The sequence below is a fragment of the Dreissena polymorpha genome, chromosome 10 (genome assembly GCF_020536995.1).
Source record: "Dreissena polymorpha isolate Duluth1 chromosome 10, UMN_Dpol_1.0, whole genome shotgun sequence".
NCBI lineage: Eukaryota > Metazoa > Mollusca > Bivalvia > Myida > Dreissenidae > Dreissena > Dreissena polymorpha.
In genome coordinates this window covers 84890359-84914794 of record NC_068364.1, presented here as the reverse complement: position 1 = coordinate 84914794, position 24436 = coordinate 84890359, and the positions used below count along the sequence as shown (strand labels likewise).

General features: G+C 37.9%; 5 protein-coding genes across 9 annotated transcripts in view; 2 read left to right on the top strand and 3 right to left on the bottom strand.

Annotated features, from left to right (window-relative positions):
- LOC127847411 (uncharacterized) overlaps positions 1-24436 on the bottom strand; it is a 334665-nt gene that overhangs the window by 220686 nt on the left and 89543 nt on the right. The gene's annotated exons all lie outside the window — the stretch shown is intronic.
- The window catches only part of LOC127847412 (uncharacterized), a 292485-nt gene that overhangs the window by 199709 nt on the left and 68340 nt on the right, over positions 1-24436 (bottom strand). The window lies entirely within an intron of this gene.
- LOC127847426 (14-3-3 protein homolog 2-like) overlaps positions 1-24436 on the top strand; it is a 278492-nt gene that overhangs the window by 227003 nt on the left and 27053 nt on the right. The window lies entirely within an intron of this gene.
- Positions 1-24436, bottom strand: part of LOC127847419 (GDP-fucose transporter 1-like) — a 291500-nt gene that overhangs the window by 246157 nt on the left and 20907 nt on the right. The gene's annotated exons all lie outside the window — the stretch shown is intronic.
- The window catches only part of LOC127847414 (dnaJ homolog subfamily C member 11-like), a 313717-nt gene that overhangs the window by 285870 nt on the left and 3411 nt on the right, over positions 1-24436 (top strand). Inside the window, exons 5-16 of one of the 5 annotated variants that reach the window (XM_052379310.1) lie at positions 3424-3479; positions 5144-5324; positions 7381-7448; positions 8037-8113; positions 9122-9246; positions 10773-10855; positions 11301-11417; positions 13748-13903; positions 14935-15004; positions 16399-16508; positions 17545-17638; positions 23279-23408. In XM_052379310.1, coding sequence (XP_052235270.1) covers positions 3424-3479; positions 5144-5324; positions 7381-7448; positions 8037-8113; positions 9122-9246; positions 10773-10855; positions 11301-11417; positions 13748-13903; positions 14935-15004; positions 16399-16508; positions 17545-17638; positions 23279-23408 — 1267 coding nt within the window. The remainder of the gene's footprint in view (positions 1-3423; positions 3480-5143; positions 5325-7380; positions 7449-8036; positions 8114-9121; positions 9247-10772; positions 10856-11300; positions 11418-13747; positions 13904-14934; positions 15005-16398; positions 16509-17544; positions 17639-23278; positions 23409-24436) is intronic. The other 4 variants (XM_052379309.1, XM_052379308.1, XM_052379307.1 and 1 more) reach the window with 4 other exon arrangements.

Here is a 24436-nt window from a genome sequence, read left to right as displayed (position 1 = left end):
TTCTGCAGATAGAAGCCATAATGGACAGTTTAATTGTAAAGAACCAAGATATTTGGCTGCAGCCATGGTTTATTTTTAATACATTGTTAATGTCCAACAATAGGGTCAAGATGGTCTATTATTGTAACCCACTGTATATATACTCTATTTTCACTACATTGTATGCTTTATATACTGTGTGTAAAATGGCTGGCAAAATTTCATTTTTAGCTCATCTATTTTTTTGAAAAAAAAATATGAGCTATTGTCATCACCTTGGCGTCGGCGTTGGCGTCGGCGTCGCGTTTAAGTTTTGCGTTTATATCCACTTTTCTAGAAAGTATCAATGCTATTGCATTCAAACTTGGTACACTTACTTACTATCATTAGGGGACTGGGCAGGCAAAGTTAGATAACTCTGGCATGCATTTTGACAGAATTATGTGCCCTTTTTATACTTAGAAAATTGAAAATTTGGGTTAAGTTTTGCGTTTAGGGCCACTTTTCTCAGAAAGTATCAATGCTATTGCATTCAAACTTGGTACACTTACTGACTATCATGAGGGGACTGGGCAGGCAAAGTTAGATAACTCTGGCGTGCATTTTGACCAGAATTATGTGCCCTTTTTTATACTTAGAAAATTGAACATTTTGTTTAAGTTTTGTGTTTAGGTCCATTTTATTCCTTAAGTATCAAAGCTATTGCTTTCATACTTGCAACACTTACTAATTATCATAAGGGGACTGTGCAGGCAATAGTAATGATAACTCTGACTGGCATTTCTGACAGAATTATGTGCCCTTTTTATACTTAGAAAATTGAAAATTGGTTAAGTTTTGTGTTTAGGTCCACTTTATTCCTACAGTATCAAAGCTATTGCTTTCATACTTGCAACACTTATTAACTATCAATAAGGGGACCGTGCAGGCAAAGTTATGTAACTCTGACTGGCATTTGGACGGAATTATGGGCCCTTTATACTTAGAAAATTGAAAATTTGTTTTAAGATTTGTGTTTTGGTCCACTTTACCCCTAAAGTATCATTACATATGCTTTCATACTTGGAACACTCACAAACTATCATAAGGGTACAGTAAAAGGACAAGTTGCATAACTCTGGTTGTCATTGTTACGGAATTATGGCCCTTTTTTGACTTAGTAACTTTGAATATATGGTTAAATTTTGTGTTTCGATCCACTTTACTTCTTAAGTATCAAAGCTATTGCTTTCAAACTTCAAATACTTTCATGCTATCATGAGGTAACTGTACCTGGCAAGTTGAATTTTACCTGACCTTTGAATGACCTTGACTCTCAAGGTCAAATTATTAAATTTGCTAAAATTGCCATAAATTCTTTATTTATGATTAGATTTGATTGATACTTGACAAAACTTCTCTTACCTGACATACCACAATAGACTCCACCCAAACCATCCCCCGTGCCCTCCCCCCCTCCCCCCCTCCCCCCTCCCCCCCCCTCCCCCCCCCCTAATTTTTTTATTTTTTTTTAAGATCGTCTCACAAATGACCACACACCCCTCACACTATACCCCACCCCCCCCCACCCCCCAACCCCACCCCCCCAATTTTTTTTTTTTTTTTTTTTTTTTTTTTTTTAAGATCATCTCACAATTACCACCACACCCTCACACTATACACCCCCTCCAATTTTTTTTTTTTTAACGGTTATGTTTGAAATTACCGCTCCAATCATCGCACCCAAAAAATCCCCCCCCCCCCCCCATCCCCCCCCCCCCGATTTTTTTTTTTTTTTTTCCCTTTTTTGAAAGATAATGTAATAAATGTCCACAACCCCCACACTATACACCCCTCTTCACTCCACCCCTCCCTCCTTTGTGATTGAAAATGAGAGTCCCTTCACCTTTAAAAAGAAAATAGATGAGCGGTCTGCACCCGCAAGGCGGTGCTCTTGTTATAACTATGTATGTGTCAACTTCTGAGCAATGACACTTCAAATATAGCTAATAGAACTATTGAAATGAAGTCTGGGAAGCAATGATCAGTTTAATTGATAATGGATAAATATGACAAAGCAAATGATTTATAGGACATAGCAAACACCGCCTGCATTGATTTTTTTTATATAATGTTTAACTTGATTGCATGAATTTCCATTAACAGTTGGAAAATCAACCAATGTCTGATTAATTATTAATGACTTCTTGATTTTCCTAGCTTAATCTCACATGGTCAATCAAGATACATAGGGTATAAGAGTGAATGTGGGTTTCAGACGATGGTATATTATTTGCCTTGCTGATGTTTGCAGATCGTATCGCGGACTAAGACACCGGCAGAAATCATAGCCGAATACAAACGTATACAGGAAGATGAGGAACAGAAGAGGCTGGAGCGACGAACCAATCCTCATGTGAGGGTTAACCTTTACAGCGCTGGAACCATTTTGAAGGCCTTTGCAAACAGTTTGGATCCAGATGAGACGCCACAGAACGTGGTGTCTCATCTGGATCCAAACTGTTTGCTATTCTGATAGTATTCTTTGAAAAAAATCAAAGAAAATGCTAATTTTACAAATTCAGCAGACGACATTTTAGCAGATGACAAATTACCCAGCATGCAAAGGGTTAACCTTTGGCTGCTCAGAAGCAAAATGACCATGGCTATATGCAACCAGCATAAACCTGAACAGTCTGCGAGTAATTCACAGTCTGTTCAGGTTTTATGCTGTTTGCTGCTCATCAGTATCTAAGGGATGGAAATAAGGCTTTATAAGTTGTATCTTGTAAGAAATGTCTTTGATTTAAATAGATTTCTTAGTGAGTACAAACACATACAATTTTGTACCTGAGTAATAAACAATTTATTCTGAAACTACTTATTGTTACCACTTTTTGTCCTTATTCTTGTTTCACCGGGTATAAATGAAAGTGAAGTATTAGTACTTACATACTTTCGATTCCCTTTAGGATCTTTACAGATTATTTCACTAGATCTTAAGGATGATTTATTTTGCAATAAATGAAGTTTGTAGGTGAATCGGATTCAGAAGGTACCTATTAAGTGTCTCACTATAGATTGTCACAATTTGAAAATGATGCATTGGAGCTGTGTCTTCTCTTGGTGTGGAAAGTATTTTGTTTATATTGACAGCTTTAATTAAATTGCCTGTGAAAAACCATCTTGAGAATGCCCCTCCAGCGCTGTTTATGTTCTGGTCCTCTAAAACTTAACTTAACGCGTACATCATATTCATTACACCGTAGCAAACTTAAGGCATTTTTATTGTGCCCAACAAAGGTGTCTGTGATGAAGAAACAACTTTAGCATTTAATTTCACTTTAAACGATTAACAATCTTTTGGAAGTTAACATTTTACTTTATATCTTACATTCTGCCATAAAGGAAAATAATCATTGAATTAAATTTTTTAATGTTTATCTTTAATTCTGCTATTTTCAGAGCTCAGTGGAGATGGTGATTGATGCAACGTCACTCTTTGAAAGAGATGAATATGCGTAAGTCATTGGGCTCCTTATTTGGCCCCTTTGGAGAATGGTGTACATCGTTTTTTCAATGATAAAATATCATGTTTCTGCACCTAATCCAACAGTTGTTGTTTGCTCTTTAATAAATTTGATGACAATTGTTCATTTGTGGTTATACTATCTTGCTGAGTAAAATATCCATCAAACTTTGGCAGGGTATTGTGTAAAAAATTGCTTTACAAATAACAAATGTTTGTTTACCACAGTTTTCCCACAGTTTTCATCCTGATGTTACTAAAAAAAATTTGAACTAGAAATGGCGTGGCAGAGGCCGACGCGTATCCCCACACCGCATGTTTGACCCAGGGGCGCTCCAGGGTTCATAATGGGGCCATGCATAGTTGAGATTGACCGTATTGTCATAAGAGAAGTTCAGTATCAATTAGAAGTAAATCTGTGTAGAAATGAAGAAGTTATAGTAAAAGGCAATTTTGGGTGGGTGTGGCCTATGTGGGCAGGGCCCCCCAGGGTTGGTAATAGGGCCATTCATAGTTGAGATTGACCGTATTGTCATAAGAGAAGTTCAGTATCCATTTGAAGTGAATGGGTGTAGAAATGAAGAAATAATATTAAAAGGCAATTTTGGGTGGGTGTGGCCTATGTGGGCGGGGCGCCCCAGGGTTGGTAATGGCGCCATGCATAGTTGAGATTTACTGTATCATCATAAGAGAAGTTCAGTATCAATTTGAAGTAAATCTGTGTAGAAATGAAGAAATTATAGTAAAAGGCAATTTTAGGTGGGTGTGGTCTATGTGGGCGGGGCGCCCCAGGGTTTGTAATGGGGCCATGCATAGTTGAGACTGACCGTATTGTCATAAGAGATGTTTAGTATCATTTTGAAGTAAATCAGTGTAGAAATTAAGAAGTTAATGTAAAATAACATTTAAAAAAATGAGTGAAAATCTATGACCCACTCAACCCCCATAACTTTTGAACCAGGGGGCGCCCCAGGGTTGGTAATGGGGCGGTGCATAGTTGAGATTTACCGTATTGTCATAAGAGATGTTCAGTATCAATTTGAAGTAAATCTGTGTTGAAATAAAGAAGTTAATGTAAAATAACATTAAAAAAGAGTGAAAATCTCTGACCCGGCCCCAGCCCAACCCCCATAACTTTTGACCCAGGGGTCAGATCAAAATTCCAAATAGTGCAGGGTCGCACATATGCTCATAGCTACCATGTTTGTAAGTTTCAAAGTTCTAGTGCTTTTAGTGTAGGAGGATATAGTGGCCACGACGGACGGACAGACGCCGGAGATAACCACAATATCCCCACGCTTTTCAAAAAGCGTGGGGATAATCACAGAAATTGGACTTGAAACAGTTTTTGCTCCTATTGTTCAACAATTTCCAACTATAATTAAAATGTCCTCCTTATAAAACCTTAAAATAACCCTTGTTATTGCGTCAACAGTTTCCATCTAATATTTATATATTTATCTGAAAGTTGTCATTATTCTAGAAGGGGAATAAGATAGATTTAACCTAGAAGGGCTTGAGATTGCTTTAAAATAGTAAAGTATAAATATTGCTTTAGACCTAGAGGGGGGTGACTCGACACACAGTTTTCTTCTTGTTGCTTCAAAAAATCCCACCTATCGATGATTGCTTTAAACCTAGAAACAATTTTTGCAGTGAGTTCTCAGACTCCATGCCAGAGATCAACTCCCTGACAGTGTCACAGTCTGTTGAATGTCCCCTCACAAGTCAGGACACAGGCATCATCAGCTGGAACGTCAACGCGGCCAATGGACGGGGAACCGGCAGCTTCACCACCACGTACAGACGCCTGCTGGCCAACAGGGGAACCATACAAGTGAGTAGTGGTAGGGGAACCATACAAGTGAGGAGTGGTAGGGGAACCATGCAAGTTAGGAGTGGTAGGGGAACCATGCAAGTAAGGAATGTTAGGGGAACAATACAAGTGAGTAGTTGTAGGGGAACTATACAAGTGAGTAGTGAGACCTCAGTAGCTGGGTTAGCATTCCATCAAGATATGAGCCTATGTCTGGGAAAACAGGGCATAATGCATGTGCGTACAGCGTCGTCCCAGATTAGCCTGTGCAGTTACAAGGTACTATTTTTAAAAAGAATCCAGTCTATGGGGAAAGTGATGTTCCTGGATAGCCAGTGCAGACTGTAAAGGCTTAATTTAAATATAGGGATCTGACATGCAGACTTAGACTTGGAGTTTATTTAGGGCCAGTTCGAGTAAGGTCAGGGTAACTGCTACCAAAAATAGAAAGAAGAAAACAAAACATGCTAAATAATTATCCCCCACCAAAGGCTTAGGAATTAGCAATGGCATTATCTGTATAGTAGTCAGTCCGTCCGTCTGTCTGTCCCAAAATTTATTTTTGGCGGGGGATATCAATTCAACAAATTTGCTTGTTTAAGTTTGGATTTGAGATTGGAGATATTGTGTTTAATTTTTGTTTTGTTTAGGTAGCTTTCTTGTATATCTGGCTAGGGATTCTATTTGGGACAATTAGGGTCAAGGTCACTGCTACTAAATCATGAAAACTGTTTGAACCCATTTGTTTTAATGCAAGTTGTGTTCATAAATTTTGTGTGATGGTATTTTACATGCAGACCTTGCAAATGATTGCATTTTGGGCCAGTTTGAAAAAGGTAAAGGGCACGTTGACTTAAAAGATAAAACCTGTCTGTGCTCAATATCTTGAGTTTGGATGGAGGTATGGCCCTGGAATTGTGTGTGTAGATAGCATGCATGCAGAGCTTGCTTAGGTTTGCACACTTATTTAGATTTTACATTGAATTCTGCTTTCATGCCATTGTCATGTTGCTATTTCTGTGGTTATTTTGCAAACAAAAATGGGAAATAGCTTTAAAAAACATTATGATATTTAATGTCGTAATATAAGCAACAAAAAGATGTCATAATGCTGCAGTGTTTGCTGCTTTTAAAGCGGGTATATACGATTTTGTCAAATATTCATGAATTTATATAAAATGTGTACAAACTTACTATATATATTTCAATATAAATTAAAATAAAAGTTGAGAAAAACATGTGTGGAAAAATGTGAAATAAGCCAGATATTAAATTCTAAAATTGAAAACGGCTGTACAGCCGAATTCGCCAGCATGTATACCATACATGTACGATGTGAATCTAAACTTAGTTTAACGGTTTATTTGAATTCCTGCAACGATATCTATTCATACGACACACGAACACTAACTCTGATCCTAATACAAAGACGAATGCTTCGGTTATTGTAGGAAAATATGCACGTCACAATCGGCTCGGGGCGCTAATTTGTCTTTGCTGCATTTTATGAAATTCGGCTTTAATGTATAATTTTTCTTGCCTATATATGGTTATTGTATTAGTTTTATCAATATATTACAATTTAACACATATAAAAAATCGTATATACCCGCTTTAACAAGTTAGCTTTACTGCTTAGCCCAGTTAATCCAACTAGTAGAATCTTAGTTTTTACCACAGGGTGCACCGTATTTTATTGCACATGGTTTAAGTTGGTCAATGCAGGAAGGAATGGTGATTGGTTGAAATAATCATTCTGTGTAAACAGAACTTTTTATGCTCCCGTAGGTAGGATGGCATAGAGCATTTGAACTGTCTGTCAGTCTGTATGTCTGTCCGTCTGAAAACTTTAACATTCCCATCACTTTTGCAATATTTAAGATAGCAACTTGATATTTGGCATGCATGTATATCTCATCGATCTGCACATTTTGAGTGGTGAAAGGTTAAGACCATCCTTCAAGGTCAAAAGTAAAAAAGAGTAAAAAATAAAGTCAAAGTGGTGCAGTAGGGGGCATTGTGTTTCTGACAAACACATCTCTTGTTGTTATGTATTATTATTCATTCTTCTTTTCAGGCTGCTTTGCAGTTTGGCAATAAAGATGATCTTACATTAAGATGGTCACACAATGTGAACAAGAATTGGTGAGAAAGTGGAGAAAACATTTAATGTTTCATCAATACATTATTAAAGCTGATTGTTAGGTTTTGATAATGTGGTTACTGTCGTAGAAAACACTGTGCTTTGCAGATACGAAGGGAAAATCGACATACATTGTCAAATATGCACCTACTTTATGATTATGAGACAGATAAAAACATGTTGGTTTGATAATGAAATAATATGCACTTTTGGTAAATTATTAATATCATGGAAATCAGCTGTTTCTTTATGCTATCTTAACATTATGATCATTTACTTTATGATTGGCGTAAAGTGATGCCATTATTAAATTTGGCACAATGCAGTTATGAAATTTGGCCATGGCCATTATGAAATTTGCTTCAATGCCATAATAAAATTTGCCACAATGCCAATATAAAATTCACTACAATGACATTATAAATTTGGAAGAATGCCATTATGAAATATGGCAATTTTCATCAATGAGGATTAAAGTAGAAATAAGATAATTTTCAAGAAACAAAATAATTATTTGCATATATACTACAAATAAGGTATACATATCTCATCTCATCCCACCCATGTGATATGTTTGTACACTATTTCAGTGTCTTCAAGTTGCACACTAGATTGGCTGCTTTCTCTGATAATGACACATTGAAAATCACAGTGGGATTTGGTGGAGGTGAGTAAGGACATGTGCGAGCTTAATGGAGATTGATTCTTTTTTAATTTGCTCTTAACCCTTTACCACTAAGATATGTATTTTTACCCATGTGTAGTCCCTTAGAAAGTTATATTTAATTAAAGACCTTTCTTACTAGATTCAAGTTTTTAAATTCTTCGTTTCCAACCCTTAGATACTGATGAGCAGCAAAGAGCATAAAACCTGAGCAGACTGTGAGTTACTCACAAGCTTTTCTGGTTTTATGCTGTTTTCACATAGCCATTTTCACTTTGCTTCTTAGTGGGATAGGGTTAAAATCTGTTGTTAAACTTTTAATATATTTGTATGGATGTTTCAGTAATCTTCCTTTGTTGCCAAGGTTATTTAGCTTAAATCGTCTATTAATTTTTTGTGTGAAAGTGTCGTCCCAGATAGTAGCTTATGTTGTCTGCACAGGCTGTTCAGGGACAACACTCTCGGCTTGTATGGTACTTTTGGTTTAGAGGAAGTATCTTTTTAGCGAAAATCATGTTTTGCAGAAAGTGCAGAAAGTGTCATCCCTGACAAGGCTTATCTAGGATGACACTACCCACATGCATTAAGCCCTGTTTTCCCAGAGCGTGGCTCAAATGGAAACATTTTTAGTCCCTTACCGGTTTCACCGGAGGGACTTATGGTTTGCGCTCTGTGTGTCTGTCAGTCCGTCAGTCTGTCACACTTTTCTGGATCCTGCGATAACTTTAAAAGTTCTTTTTTTTTTTCCTGAAACTTTAAACATGGACAGATGGCAATATAGAGATTATGCACATCATTTTATTTTGTTCCTATGTCAAGAATTCTGGTTGCTATGGCAACAAATAGACTAGAAATATTGCTGAAAATGGGAATTTTTATTACCATCTACAAGGCAAACTTAAAAGAATTACGTCCCTTGAAAACAAAGGGAGACAATTATATAACTGCTTCATGTGAGATAGGGGACTTTTATTGCTTTGGCAAAAGTCTTGTTATTTTTCTACCATTCAGGTTTTGTGTACGTGTTTGACAAAAACTGGCAGGGTAGGATCCACTACAACGTGTTGCCTGTATCCAGTCTCAGCACTGTGCTCGTGTACAACTCAGAGAGACGTCAAGTGGTCATGCAGATCATGGTAAGAGGACAATGTCTGTGTGTCTGTCTGTCTGTTTGTTTGTGAGTTTGTCTGTCTGTCTGTTTGTAAGTTTGTCTGTCTGTCTGTTTGTGAGTCTGTCTGTCAGTTTGTGAGTTTTTCTGTCAAACTGCTGGTGGCGCGTATGTCTGTGTGTCGGTTAGTAGTGTTTGTTTGTCATTCTGTCTGCTTGGTTGTGGTGCGTTTGTCTCTATGTATGTCTGTGGTGTATCTGTCTGTTTTTCTGTTCAATATAATTGTCTGTCTGATGACTGCTGGTTACTTGGCAACTTTCAAACCCTCTGTTGAATATACTTCATTTTGTTGTCTGTCTGACCATCTGTTTAATTACAATCTGTTACTTTATCAGTCTACGCAAAAGTGTCAAATTAAGTACTGGCCATGAGGTTTTGTAATAAATTTTGTCACGATCTGGAAGTAATGTGCTTGATGAATGTGCGTAAAGTGTCGTCCAAGATTAGCCTTCGTCCCCACAGGCTTATCATGAACGATACTTGTCCTTTTTATGGAATTTTTTATTTAAAGGTGGTCTCATCATAATAAAAATTGTCCAAAGGTTGAAAGTGTTGTTCCTGGAAATGGAATGCACAGGCTAATTTTGGACAACACTTTATGAACATGCATTAAGACCTGTTTTTCCAGAACGTGTCTCAATTACAGGACTTTGTCAGGTACCTTATGCAGTTTTTACTGGTTTTGTTCAAGCGTTGAGAGAATTTCGTATAACCAACATCTACTAATCCAGCCTTTGGTTCAAACATAGAAAATTGCAATTTGATTTCACCCTCAAGCAGTATCCAGTTGAGTTCACTGGACATATGAGGTGAGCTCTGGAAAAACGGGGCTTAATGCATTTGCATAAAAAGTGTCCCAGGTTAGCAATTCTATCTGCACAGGCTAACTGAGGACAATACTTCACCAGATTAGCAATTCTATCTGCACAGGCTAACTGAGGACAATACTTCACCAGATTAGCAATTCTATCTGCACAGGCTAACTGAGGACAATACTAAACCAGATTAGCAATTCTATCTGCACAGGCTAACTGAGGACAATACTTCACCAGATTAGCAATTCTATCTGCACAGGCTAACTGAGGACAATACTTCACCAGATTAGCAATTCTATCTGCACAGGCTAACTGAGGACAATACTTCACCAGATTAGCAATTCTATCTGCACAGGCTAACTGAGGACAATACTTCACCAGATTAGCAATTCTATCTGCACAGGCTAACTGAGGACAATACTTCACCAGATTAGCAATTCTATCTGCACAGGCTAACTGAGGACAATACTTCACCAGATTAGCAATTCTATCTGCACAGGCTAACTGAGGACAATACTTCACTTTAAAAGAATTGCGTTTAAAGGAGGTCTCTTCTTAGCTTAGGCGGAAAGTTTCGTCACCTGATGGCATCGGCTAGTCTCGGGTGACAGTTTATGCACGTGCATTAAGCCCTGTTTTTCCAGGCTAATATGACAGCTTTGTTTTCCTTCATTTTCAGCTTAGTCCCATGAACAGTTATATCCACGGGGGATACACACACAAGTTCGAGAACCAGGAAGGGGATGTCTCTGTAGTAACAAGGTAAAATTTAGTTGTTAGGAAACAGTGTTGCTAGGGTAACATACTGGGGCATATCTATAGTTAAATGGTCCTTAACATGTTGCTATTTCTTTCTGAAACGTTTGCAATAAAGGTTCAGTCAATAGTGTCATAAAATAGGTATAAAGTTTTCATTAAAGAGTTCACTACACAAATTTTCCCAATTTGTGTTATTTCGCGTGAATTTCTCCCAATTGGTTCGGTACCGGTACTTTTCCCAATTGCTCTACATATATATGAGCCTCCCTTTGGTAAAACAGGGCATAATGCATGTGGTTAAAGTATCGTCCCAGCTTAGTGTGGGCCGTTTGAGAAAGTGTTGTCTCAAATGCCTAAGAAGACTGCACAGGCTAGTCAGGAACAACACTCTATGACATGCATTAAGAACGGTTTTCCCAGTAGTTCTTTTTTTATTTTCTGCTTACAGAGTGGGAACCCAAGGCTTCTTGGTGCAAGCTGGAGTGGAGAAAAAGATAACATCATTCAGCACAATAGGAGCCACGTTGTCCGTAGGGGTCCCCACAGGGGTAGCTGTTACTGTCAAGTAAGTGTACACATGTCTGTAGGGGTCCCCACAGGGGTAGCTGTTACTGTCAAGTAAGTGTACACACATTGTCTTGAGGGGTCCTCACAGGGGTAGCTGTCACTGTCAAGTAAGTGCACACAAGTTGTCTGTAGGGGTCCCCACAGGGGTAGCTGTAACTGTCAAGTAAGTGTACACACGTTGTCTGAAGGGGTCCCCACAGGGGTAGCTGTAACTGTCAATTAAGTGTACACAAGTTGTCTGAAAGGGTCCCCACAGGGGTAGCTGTCACTGTCAAGTAAGTGTACACAAGTTGTCTCTAGGTGTCCCCATAGGGGTTAGCTGTAACTGTCAAAGTAATGTACACACGTTGTATGTAGGGGTCCCCACAGGGGTAGCTGTAACTGTCAACAAGCAAATTCGTTGAATTGATATCCCCCGCCAATATGCTTATTGACACAAAAGTTTTCTGGACGGATGGACAACACCCTTTGACCTCTATGTGTGACCTTGACCTTAGCCCCTAGGATTATGGGTGTTGAATGTGAAGCACCCCCAGATGATTGAGAACAACTAAGGCAAGTTTCATGGCTCTGGGTCATGTGTTAATGGGGATTAAGCTCTAAGCTTGTATTAAAAAGCATTTTTTCAAGATACAAAGGGCAATTACTCCGTTATTAACAGAGGGTGTACAATGAAATTTGGCGTGCATCATCCTCTTTTCCATATATATACTTATACCAAGTTTCAATGAAATCTGCCAAAAGCACTTCCAAGATATGGCTCGGGATGGACGGACGGAAAGACGGACGGAAGGACAGACGGACAACGCCAAAACAATATCCCTCCGCTTATGGCGGGGATAATTAAGTATTCACACATTGTCTGTAGGGGTCCCCACAGGGTTAACTGTCAAGGTAGTGTACACATGTTGTCTGTGGGTTCCCCACAGGGTTAGCTGTTAAGTAAGTTTACACATGTTTTCTGAAAGGGTCCTCACAGGGGTAGCTGTTACTGTCAAGTAAGTGTACACATGTTGTCTGTAGGGGTCATCACAGGGGTAGCTGTAACTGTCAAGTAAGTGTACACAAGTTGTCTGTAGGGTCCCCACAGGGGTAGCTGTAACTGTCAAGTAAGTGTACACATGTTGTCTGAAGGGATTCCCACAGGGGTAGCTGTAACTGTCAAGTAAGTGTACACATGTTGTCTGTAGAGGTCCGCACAGGGGTAGCTGTAACTGTCAAGTAAGTGTACACACGTTGTCTGTAGGGGTCCCTCCCCACAGGGTAGCTGTAACAGTCAAGTAAGTGTACACACTTTGTCTGTAGGGGTCCCCACAGGGGTAGCTGTAACTTTAAAGTATGTTTTCACAAACGGTCTTTTCAATCAATGTTACTGAACCCTTTACCACTTTAGATATGTATTTTGAGGAATTTGTAGTCCCTCAGAGAGTAAAATTTAATTAAAGACCTAGATTCAAATTTTAAAGGCTTAATTTCCAACGCTAAGATACTGAGTTGCGCGTTTCTCACAGGCTGTTCTGGTTTCATGCTGTTTGCACATAGCAATTTCACTTTGTTTCTGAGTGGGAAAGGGTTCAAAAATAGTGTAAATACTTAGGAAGTTTCTGATACAGTCTATAAGTTTAAAACTATTTATTTTAGCTTGATTGCATCAAAAGCCTAAGGCTAATTGAAAAGTTATTTGAAAAACTCTAGAGTCATTGTCCTTGGTAAAACCAGTTCTTTGGTGTCTTTTGGAGAATGTCTATAGATTGCTCCCACAGTGGGGATCGAAATTGTGACCTCCACATGACCAGCCTTTTATAATGGCATAAAATCCATAGAAAATTTCTTAATAAAATTGTTCCGAAACATTGTGCTTTTTTATCAATACAAAATGATGAAACATTTTTCATAACTAAACATTTCTGATCTATAACTGGACTGTTGCAATATTTAATTCCTGAATTAAGTTGTTTGGAACTATTCTGCTTTTCTTTTATATTTGCTAAATGATGAAACAAATGTCATAGGTTTATTTTAGCCATTATGTCAAATGTAATATTTTTTGCTATTTATACATGTTTAAAAATTATATTCTACATAAAACAACTAAATATTACTTTATATAATATGGAATGTATGGTATTATCATAATCCTCTTCTTTTTTCTGATTTAATAAATTTGTATTGTTTGCATGGTGATCAAATTTATCTAAAAATGTTCTTTATTAAGTTTCAGGTTATTTTGCATAACAAATACATTAACTTCAGTAAGTTTTGAAAAACTTGTGATTAAAATCACATAGCTTCAATGACATTATATGACCCTTTGTTATGATTTTTCAGATTGTTTCGAGGCCAGCACAGTTTCATCGTTCCCATCAATCTTTCAAGCGAGATAATGCCGTCTGCTGTGTTTTATGGCACCATAACTCCCATCATCGTGTACATGGCCGTGAAAAAACTGATTGTCAACCCTTTCCTCACACAGCAAAAAGAGAAGTAATAGTTGTAGTAGTTTTCAAAGATCTTGAGGTGAATACTGCTTTCAGGGGTTTATCCAAGGTCAAAACATAGTCTTGAGTGTAAGTTGGATTTTCAAATAACTTTGCAGAGGTACAAATGCCCAGATGATACAAGTAAGACCAGGTTGAATGTCCCAATTTAAGGTCAGTGGTGAAATTTATATGAAATAAATGAAATCTGTAATCTTTCTCACAATGGCACACTTCTTATAAGCTGCTTTATTGAAAAATGTATTCTAGTGTTTAGTAATCTTAAAAAAAGCAGTGTAATAAAATCTTTCAATTTGCAATTTTGAGAATTTTTTTTACGTTCTAATTACTTGTCACTAAATATGTGGATATGCATTTTTGTAAGTGATATCCATACTTTCAAGAAGCAAGTTGTTAAGTGTTACAACTTTTTCAAATTTTGCCATAAAACAATTTTTATATTCCTGTCTCAGCCATAACTTTGCCATAAATTGATGGATTTTTTTAAAAACTTGAGCAAATGTTAACCATAATTAGACAACGTGTCACACATAGCACCTGTCGCCCTACTTTAAAGGTTAGGGGCACACTTAAAGATCTATGGTCAAATTTTTCAATTAATCAGCTTGTCCAGATTTGGAACTTTGTCATTCATCATGCAATTTCAAACAAACTTACAACAAATGATAACCAGACGGCATTTTGCGTGTATAATGCCTCTTTTGACCTTAAAGGTCAAGGTCACACTTAGAGGTCAAATGTTAATTATGGATTTAAAAAAAAACACATGTAAACCATCATACCACGATAGATTGTGTTCCACATCGGTCCCCCTACCTCAAATGCCAATGTCATTCATAGAGTTCAAAAGTTAAATTGTACCATAACACAGCCTGTTTTTGACATGAGTGGATTTTTAAGACTAAATTGAAATGTGGGGCATCAGTGACCTATGGACCCATGTCTTGTTTCTTTTTGAAATCTTTGACAGCAGTTTAGAAAGGGGTGTCAAATCTTGTTCTGTTCTTTACCTGCCAGAGATTTGGAGCGTAAGAAGAACGAACACCAGGAACGTATGCAGGAGAAGAGGAGGGAAGCTGAGGCCATGGTAGGTTGTCATGGTAACAATCACAAAAAATGCGTGTTGGGCTCTAAGAAGACGGGATCAAATGCAGCAATGTGTGTAAAGTGTCGTCCCATATTAGCCTGTGCTGTCTCCAAACAGGCTAATCTTGGCCCGTATTCACCAAACAATTCTTAGACTTAAGTCTAAGAATAAAGAATTTTCTTTAAATTGATATATTCAATAATTGCTTGATTTTTTAGTAAAACTTGTTATTAAACACCTCTATCTATGGCATTATTCAAGTTGAACAGTTTGCTAATGACATAATTACAAGTGGAGGCATCTATATATTCAAACACTGAATGCATTTTTCTTGGTTCCAAGTATTTTCTTTATTCTTAAGTCTAAGAATGGGTTGGTGAATACGGGCCCAGGGACGATATTTCTGCTTTTATAATATTGTTCACAGAGTGAGGCTAATATTGTGTTTTGGGCCATTGTCTAAAAAACAAGTAAGGGTAGGGAGTCTTTGGACAACTCCCCTTAAACCGTTTAGCAATCAAATACAAGTGGATAATGATAGGATAATAATAATTATGTAAAAACATAAATGAATCCGAGCCTGGTCACATGACGTATGTTGGGAATAGGTTATACAATCTCTGGTATAAATGCCCACCTTGATCACACACAAATTGTTTATTTGAGACCATGTTAGATCTTAATCACCTATGAAACATGAGTTAAATACTGTAACAAACTGTTGGAAAAAAATAATTTAAAAAATCCAATCTACAAATACTGTTTTAATTCGCTGTTAGTTGCATGTTGTTTGGGATGTATCTTGTGCATGCGTGCAGACAGTGTAGCAATAAGTAACTTGCCATAAATGTGTCACGATCTGGTAATACTGGGCTAAATACATGTGCACAATTTGTTTTCCCAAATCAGCTAGTGCAGTCTGCACAGGCTTATCAGGGATGACACTTTCCACCTGAATTGGATTTTGGTTTTAAAAAGATTTTTTTTAAACAAAAAATTGTAAAAACAGGGAAAGTGTGGTCCCTGATAAGCCTGTGAGGACTGGACAGGTGTCACGGTACAGGTGACAGGACAGGTGTCACAGTACAGGTGATAGGACAGGTGTCACGGTACCGAACTTAAGCGTGGTGGGTGATTAGGTCCGTAAGCTGTGTTAGTTCACTCGGAAGATCACTCGAATTGCAAGCAGGAGGTCCCAGGTTCGAGCCCCGGACTTGCTGCACACTTTTTATGACCGGGTGACACAGACTAATCTTAGATTTCACATATGCATGAAGCCCATTTACCCAGTACACGGCTCAAAAACAGAACCACCAGCTAAAATAAGGTTTCTCTCCTGCTAGCTTGCCTGCAGCCAAGGTTTCACGTTGCTTACATTTGCTGTCATCTTTAAGGTGGAGTTAATGCGAGAGACTGTAGAGAGAAATATTGAGATGGAGGAGAGAAAGAACGGGCTGATCATCACCACGGCAATATACGGCAAACTGTCTGCAGAGAATCCAGGGTACGGCAGGCTTTAACCCTTTTCCACTCAGATATGTGTTTAGACGTGTTTGTAGTCTCTTAGAAAGTTATGTTTAATTGAAGGCCTTCCTTACTAGATTCAAGTTTTAAAGGCTTCATTTCCAACCCTATATCATATTATGATACTGATGAGCAGCAAACAGCATAAAACCTGAACAGACTGCGAGTAACAGGTTTAATGCTGTTTGCACATGGCAATTTACACGTTGCCTGTGGGTGACAAAGGGTTAATTGACATGTTTGTGTGTATTTATGATCATAACTATGGGGATAAAATCAAAACTTACTGAGTTGTTGCTCTGTAGTAATGAGTATCACTTTGATGATATATGTGTAACTTTGTTTGCAGTGAATAGGGATAGTTAAATATATGAGTCGTGTTCTGAGAAAACTGGGCATAATGCTTGTGCGTAAAGTGTCATCCCAGATTAGCCTGTGCAGTCTGTACAGGCTAATCAGGGACGACTCTTTTGGCTTTTATGACATTTTTCGTTTAAATGAAGTCTCTTCTTAGCAAAAATCCAATTTAGGCGGAAAGTGTCGTCCCTGATTAGCCTGTGAGGGCTGCACAGGCTAATATGGGACGACACTTTACGCACATGCATTATGCCCAGTTTTCTCAGAACATGACACATATAGTTTTCTCTGTTGTTCTCTGTTGTCTTTCATATATAAGATAATGGCTACACATTAGAAAATGTGTGAACTTTGTTATTAAGATCATTACATCTTTAAAGATGGTAAACTGTCCACAATGAACTCAAAGTATAGCTCAACAACATTTACCTGGCACTCTTTATTTCCATTTGGGTAAATTATAGGCTGGATTGTTTCCTTTTATTTGCAATGTGTTTTGTTTGTGCAACATATATTAGCTGAGATTTAAAGCATCCCATTAAGAAAAATGAGTTGTTTAGTGTAACCGTATCTTCAAACATAGAGGTCAGGCCCATGTTAATGTTGGCAAGGGATAGTAGAAGTGATGAATCCTCATTTTTTTCTATGTACTGTTCCAGAGATCTTCAAAGTGAAGACTGTATAGACGTTACTTTACCACTGCAAGCCCTGGTCAAAGACTCCAAACTCATATCACCTGAGAAAAACACCATGGTAAGCCACCGTATATCATACTTCTGACTTACATTTACGGGGACCTTTTCACATATTTTGGCATGTTTTAAAGTTGTTCATTATTTGTTTTAATTGATAAAGGAATTATAAACATCGGAACTAAAGATCTCTAGTATTAAACGAAAATCAAATTAAAGACAGAAAAAAAATGTATGCACACCTGGACTAGAATTATGACCCTTGAAGTAAACGACTAGCGTCTATGCCATTCTGCCATCTGTGCATGCTGTCATACTACTAAATGTATTTTATACTTTATACAAGCGATCATAGTAATGTTACAAAATATAACAATGACAACAGAACAGAGCTTGCCAAATTATACAATATTTTTTTGGTTTTAACACTTTATAATTTTGGGGGTTTTAAATCATCAAAAGATGCATATAATGCATATTTAAGAGCATGGTTAATGTTCAGTATTACTGTTGCAAAATACATAGCTACAATGAATATTTTCAAATCTGAAACAATTTTTCAATTTTGTGAATTTTTGAAAATTTGAAAAGGTCCCTTTAAATATCTTTCTAAGTGACCCATAAGTGTAATCTTACATTACTCGTATTTCATATATAGGCAAAGTTAACTTTAGGTCGACCTTGAGCTTGTCTTGGACATATAAGGGAAACTGGCTACCCAACACCAACCTGTAGCATTGTGTTTGTCCAGCATAGACTCTTGTTTTGTGACGTGTTATCAAAAGTGATTATTGTCTGAAAAAAATCATGAATTTGGTAACAAATACTCTTAATCTACTTACAGATTTTTTAAATTTTCCAAAAATTAAAAAAAACAAAATTGTTCAAACAGAAATTTTGTGTTTGTAAATATATAGTAAAGTTCTTTTGATGGAATATATAAAAAATATTCATTACATTTTTCTTGTTATTATAATAAAACGGAACAAAATTGTATGAAATCCTTTTTAAGCTCATCTATTTTTTGAAAAAAAAAAATTAGCTCATCTATTTTTTGAAAAAAAAAAATGAGCTATTGTCATCACCTTGGCGTCGGCGTCGGTGTCCGGTTAAGTTTTGCGTTTAGGTCCACTTTTCTCAGAAAGTATCAATGATATTGCATTCTAACATGGTACACTTACTTACTATCATGAGGGGACTGGGCAGGCAAAGTTAGATAACTCTGGCGTGCATTTTGACAGAATTATGTGCCCTTTTTATACTTAGAAAATTGAAAATTTTGCTTTAGTTTTGTGTTTAGGTCCATTTTATTCCTTAAGTATCAAAGCTATTGCTTTCATACTTGCAACACTTACTAACTATCATAAGGGGACTGTGCAGGCAAAGTTATTTAACGGTGACTGGCATTTTGACAGAATTATGTGCCCTTTTTATACTTAGAAAATTGAAAATTTGGTTAAGTTTTGTGTTTAGGTCCACTTTATTCCTACAGTATCAAAGCTATTGCTTTCATACTTGCAAAACTTATTAACTATCATAAGGGGACTGTGCAGGCAAAGTTATGTAACTCTGACTGGCATTTGGACGGAATTATGGACCCTTAATACTTAGAAAATTGAAAATTTGGTTAAGTTTTGTGTTTTGGTCCACTTTACCCCTAAAGTATCATAGATATTGCTTTCACACTTGGAACACTCGCAAACTATCATAAGGGTACAGTAAAAGGACAAGTTGCATAACTCTGGTTGTCATTTTTACGGAATAATGGCCCTTTTTTGACTTAGTAACTTTGAATATATGGTTAAGTTTTGTGTTTCAATCCACTTTACTTCTAAAGTATCAAGGCTATTGCTTTCAAACTTCAAATACTTTCATGCTATCATGAGGTTACTGTACCTGGCAAGTTGAATTTTACCTTGACCTTTGAATGACCTTGACTCTCAAGGTCAAATTATTAAATTTTGCTAAAATTGCCATTTTATTTATGATTAGATTTGATTGATACTTTGACAAAACTACTCTTACCTGACATACCACAAAAGACTCCACCCAAACCATCCCCCCTGCCCTCCCCCCCCCCCCCCTCCCCCCCCGAATCCCCCTATATATTTTTTTTTTTTTAAGATCATCTCACAAATGACCACCACACTCTCACTCTCACACTATACCCCCCCACCCCCCACCCCCCGCAATTTTTTTTTCGTGAAACGTTTAAAAAACACAAATATTTTATTTTTATTATTTTATTTTTGAAATACCGTCCAACCATCGCACCCAAGAATCCCCATCCGCCCCCCCCCCCCGCCCCCCCACCCCCCGAATTTTTTTTATTTCCGCATTTTTTTGCATTTTTGGAAGATAATGTAATAAATGTCCACACCCCCACACTATACACCCCTCTTCACTCCACCCCTCCCTCCTTTGTGATTGAAATTTAGAGTCCCTTCACCTTTAAAAAGAAAATAGATGAGCGGTCTGCAACCGCAAGGCAGTGCTCTTGTTTTTCATTAGTGACTGATATCTGATAAAAACAGGTTTTGGAGAAAAAAATATGTCCAGTGCAGTATTCATATTGAGTGAACAGAGGTATGGCATTATTTACTTTCAAGTGATTATTATTTACTATTTCTTAAGTTGGACTATGACGTAATGATATTAGCATCTTTTATGTATCCTTACTGGATTAAAAAACTCTGGCCAGGAAACAAAGTGAACTGTTTAAACCTCTGGCCAGGAAACAAAGTGAACTGTTTAAACCTCTTACTTTTTGTCACAGCAAAGTATTGATCCTAATTTTTTTTTTAATGTTCTTGCATAATTGGTCAAAGGTCAAGGTCACTGTGACCTCTAAAAAAAATTATGACAAGCTTTCATTTATTCAAAATTGCACTCGTAGCCGAACGTGGCACCCTTGTTATGGGGTGCTGTTGTTCTTCATTAAGATCACAGCCCTTAAACAATTTATATTATTAACTGCCCCATGTTTGGAAAGAGGAACCAACAAGTTAACAAAAAGTTAAAAAAATTCGATAAGTGCTTAATTTTAAGTATGTAAACAACTTCTCATGATTCAATTCTTTAGACTTAAGTTTAAAACCCTTTACTGACCTCAGTGCCATTATCTCTCTATACAAAACTCAACATCTTCAAATTTAAATTCTTGTTATGCCCCCGTAGGGTGCCATATAGCAGTTGAACTGTCCGTCAGTCAGTATGTCAGTGTGTATGTCAGTTTGTCCGTCTGTCCGAAAAAAAGCTTTAAAGTTGGCCATAACTTTTGCATTATTGAAGATTGAAACTTGATATTTGGCATGCATGTGTGTCTTATGAATCTGCACATTTTGAGTGGTGGAAGTTCAAGGTCAAGGTCATCCTTCAATGAAACCACTCAAATTTGCGTGAGTTTATAGTGAACGAGGTGGGGTGGACTGTCTGAGCTGCACTAACGGCCTATTGCATTTACCCCTTTTTCGCATGGCGTTGAACATGGTTGGTCCTGATTGTGTTAGCTGCACTGGTCATATATTGCATTAAACCCCTTTTTTGCATGGCGCAGAATACAGTAGGTCCTTACTGTTTTAGTTGCATCTGCCGCATATTGCATTTAACTCCTTTCTCGCACCGCGCTGAGCACGGTATGTTCTGACTGTCTGAGCTGCACTGGCTGCATTTTGCTTTAAACCCTCTTTTTATGCCCCCCTTCGAAGAAGAGGGGGTATATTGCTTTGCACATGTCGGTCTGTCGGTCGGTCCGTCCACCAGGTGGTTTCCGGATGATAACTCAAGAACGCTTGGGCCTAGGATCATGAAACTTCATAGGTACATTGATCATGACTCACAGATGACCCCTATTGATTTTGAGGTCACTAGGTCAAAGGTCACGGTGACCCGAAATAGTAAAATGGTTTCCGGATGATAACTCAAGAACGCTTAGGCCTAGGATCATGAAACTTGATAGGTAGATTGATCATGACTCGCAGATGACTCCTATTGATTTTCAGGTCACTAGGTCAAAGGTCAAGGTCACAGTGACCCGAAATAGTAAAATGGTTTTCGGATGATAACTCAAGAACGCTTAGGCCTAGGATCATGAAACTTGATAGGTAGATTGATCATGACTCGCAGATGACCCCTATTGATTTTCAGGTCACTAGGTCAAAGGTCAAGGTCACAGTGACCCGAAATAGTAAAATGGTTTCCGGATGATAACTCAAGAACGCTTATGCCTAGGATCATCAAACTTCGTAGGTAGATTGATAATGGCTGGCAGATGACCCCTATTGATTTTCAGGTTACTAGGTCAAAGGTTAAGGTCACGGTGACCCGAAATAGTAAAATGGTTTCCGGATGATAACTCAAGAACGCTTATGCAAAGGATCATGAAACTTCATAGGTACATTGATCATGACTCGCAGATGACCCCTATTGATTTTCAGGTCACTAGGTCAAAGGTCAAGGTCATGGTGACCCGAAATAGTAAAATGGTTTCCGGATGATAACTCAAGAACACTTATGCCTAGGATCATGAAACTTGATAGGTATATTGATCATGACTCGCAGTTGACCCCTATTGATTTTCAGGTCACTATATCAAAGGTCAATGTCAAGGTGACCTGAAATAGTAAAATGGTTTCCGGATGATAACTCAAGAACGCTAATGGCTACGATCATGAAACTTCATAGGTACATTGATCATGACTTGCAGATGACCCCTATCGATTTTGAGGTCACTAGATCAAAGGTCAAGGTCATGGTGACCCGAAATAGTAAAATGGTTTCCGGATGATAACTCAAGAACGCTTATGCCTAGGATCATGAAACTTCATAGGTACATTGATCACGACTCGCAGATGACCCCTATCGATTTTGAGGTCACTAGGTCAAAGGTCAAGATTACGGTGACCTGAAATAGTAAAATGGTTTCCATATGATAACTGAAGAACGCTTATTCCTAGGATCATGAAACTTGATAGGTAGATTGATCATGACTCACAGATGACCCCTATTGATTTTCAGGTCACTAGGTCAAAGGTCAAGGTCATGGTGACCCGAAATATTAAACTGATTTCCGGATGATAACTCAAGAATGCTTATGGCTAGGATCATGAAACTTGATAGGTACATTGATCATGATTGGCAGATGACCCCTATTGATTTTCAGGTCACTAGATCAAAGGTCAAGGTCACAGTGACAAAAAACATATTCACACAATGGCTGTCACTACAACGGAGAGCCCATATGGGGGGCATGCATGTTTTACAAACAGCCCTTGTTTGCATGGTGTTGAACAAGGTTGGTCCCGACTGTCTGAGCTGCAATGGTCGAACATTGCATTAAACCATTTTTTTGCATGACGCTGAACACGGTAGATTCTGGTTGTGTTAGCTGCACTGGTCATATATTGCATTAAACCCCTTTTTCACATGGCGCAGAACACGGTAGGTCCTGACTGTCTTAGCTGCACTGGCCACATGTTGCATTAAATCCCTTCTTCCCATGGCGCTGAACAGGGTAGGTCCTGACTGTCTTAGCTGCACTGGCCGCATATTGCATTAAATCCATTTTTCGCATGACACTAAACACGGTAGGTCCTGACCGTCTTAGCTGCACTTGTCATATATTGCATTAAAACCATTTTTTGCATGACGCTGCTAAGACGTTCTATTTTGCCTTACTCAGATGCACATTCTCTGATTGTAGTGTGACCTTCCAGGCTTTTACGACCCCTGCTTCGGCGAAGAGAAAAAGCTGTATGTGAAATACAAGTTCAGAAAGAAGCTCCATCACACAACTATAGGGGATAAGGAGAATATTAGACTGCCACAGCAGAGTAAGATGGGGTTCATAATAATCAATGTTTTATTATAGCCTCGATCTGGGAAAACAGGGCTTAATGCAGTCTGCAGAGGATAATCAGGGACGACACTTTCGGCTTTTAAAGAATTTTTCATTTAAAGGAAGTATCTTTTAGAAAATATCCGGTTTAGGCAGAAAGCGTCTTCCCTGATTACTTTCAAGGACTGCACAGGCTAATCTGGGATGACAATTAACTCTTTCAGTGCTGGAACCGAATTTTGAAGGCCTTTGCAAACAGTTTGGATCCAGATGAGACGCCACAAAACGTGGCGTCTCATCAGGATCCAAACTGTTTGCTGTTCTGATAGTATTCTTTTTTAAAAAAATGAAGAAAATGCTAATTTTAGAAATTCAGCAGATAACATTTTTGCAGACGACAAATTTCCCAGCATGCAAATGGTTAAAGCATTAGCATTAAGCTCGTTTTTTGCCAGAGTGATGCCCATTTCTAAGCTGGCAATGATGTAATGGATATGGTTTCTGACTTGAAAGGTTTCAAGTTCAATCTCTACTGGGGCGCAATCTGTAGATCTTCTACCCAGGAAACAGACTCCATAGTGTTACTTGAAGCTGAAGGCTTTGGATTCAAATGAGGGGCAATGAATATGTTCTCATTACCTGTAAATGTAATCATTTATTGTGATAAAAGGACATAGGGACCTTTTTGAGATTTGAGCCTGACTCCGCTCTGAGTCTGAGGAGGACTATGTGCATAATCTTGTAGCTGAGATTTGAGATTGTTTGTGAGCTGGACGACATTCTCAATTCACAGTTACAGAAACTCATAATTCATCTTCTGAGTTGAACACACAAAATGAGAACATTCTTGAAACTTGGCCACTGTCCCAATTATTACCTTGTAAAATATAATATAATGTCGTCTGTACATTTTTGAAGTTCTGTTACAAATTATTACCCAATGTCGCCTGTACATTTTAGAAATTCTGTTACAAATTATTACCCAATGATGCCTGTAAATTTGATAAAATTCTGTGACAAATT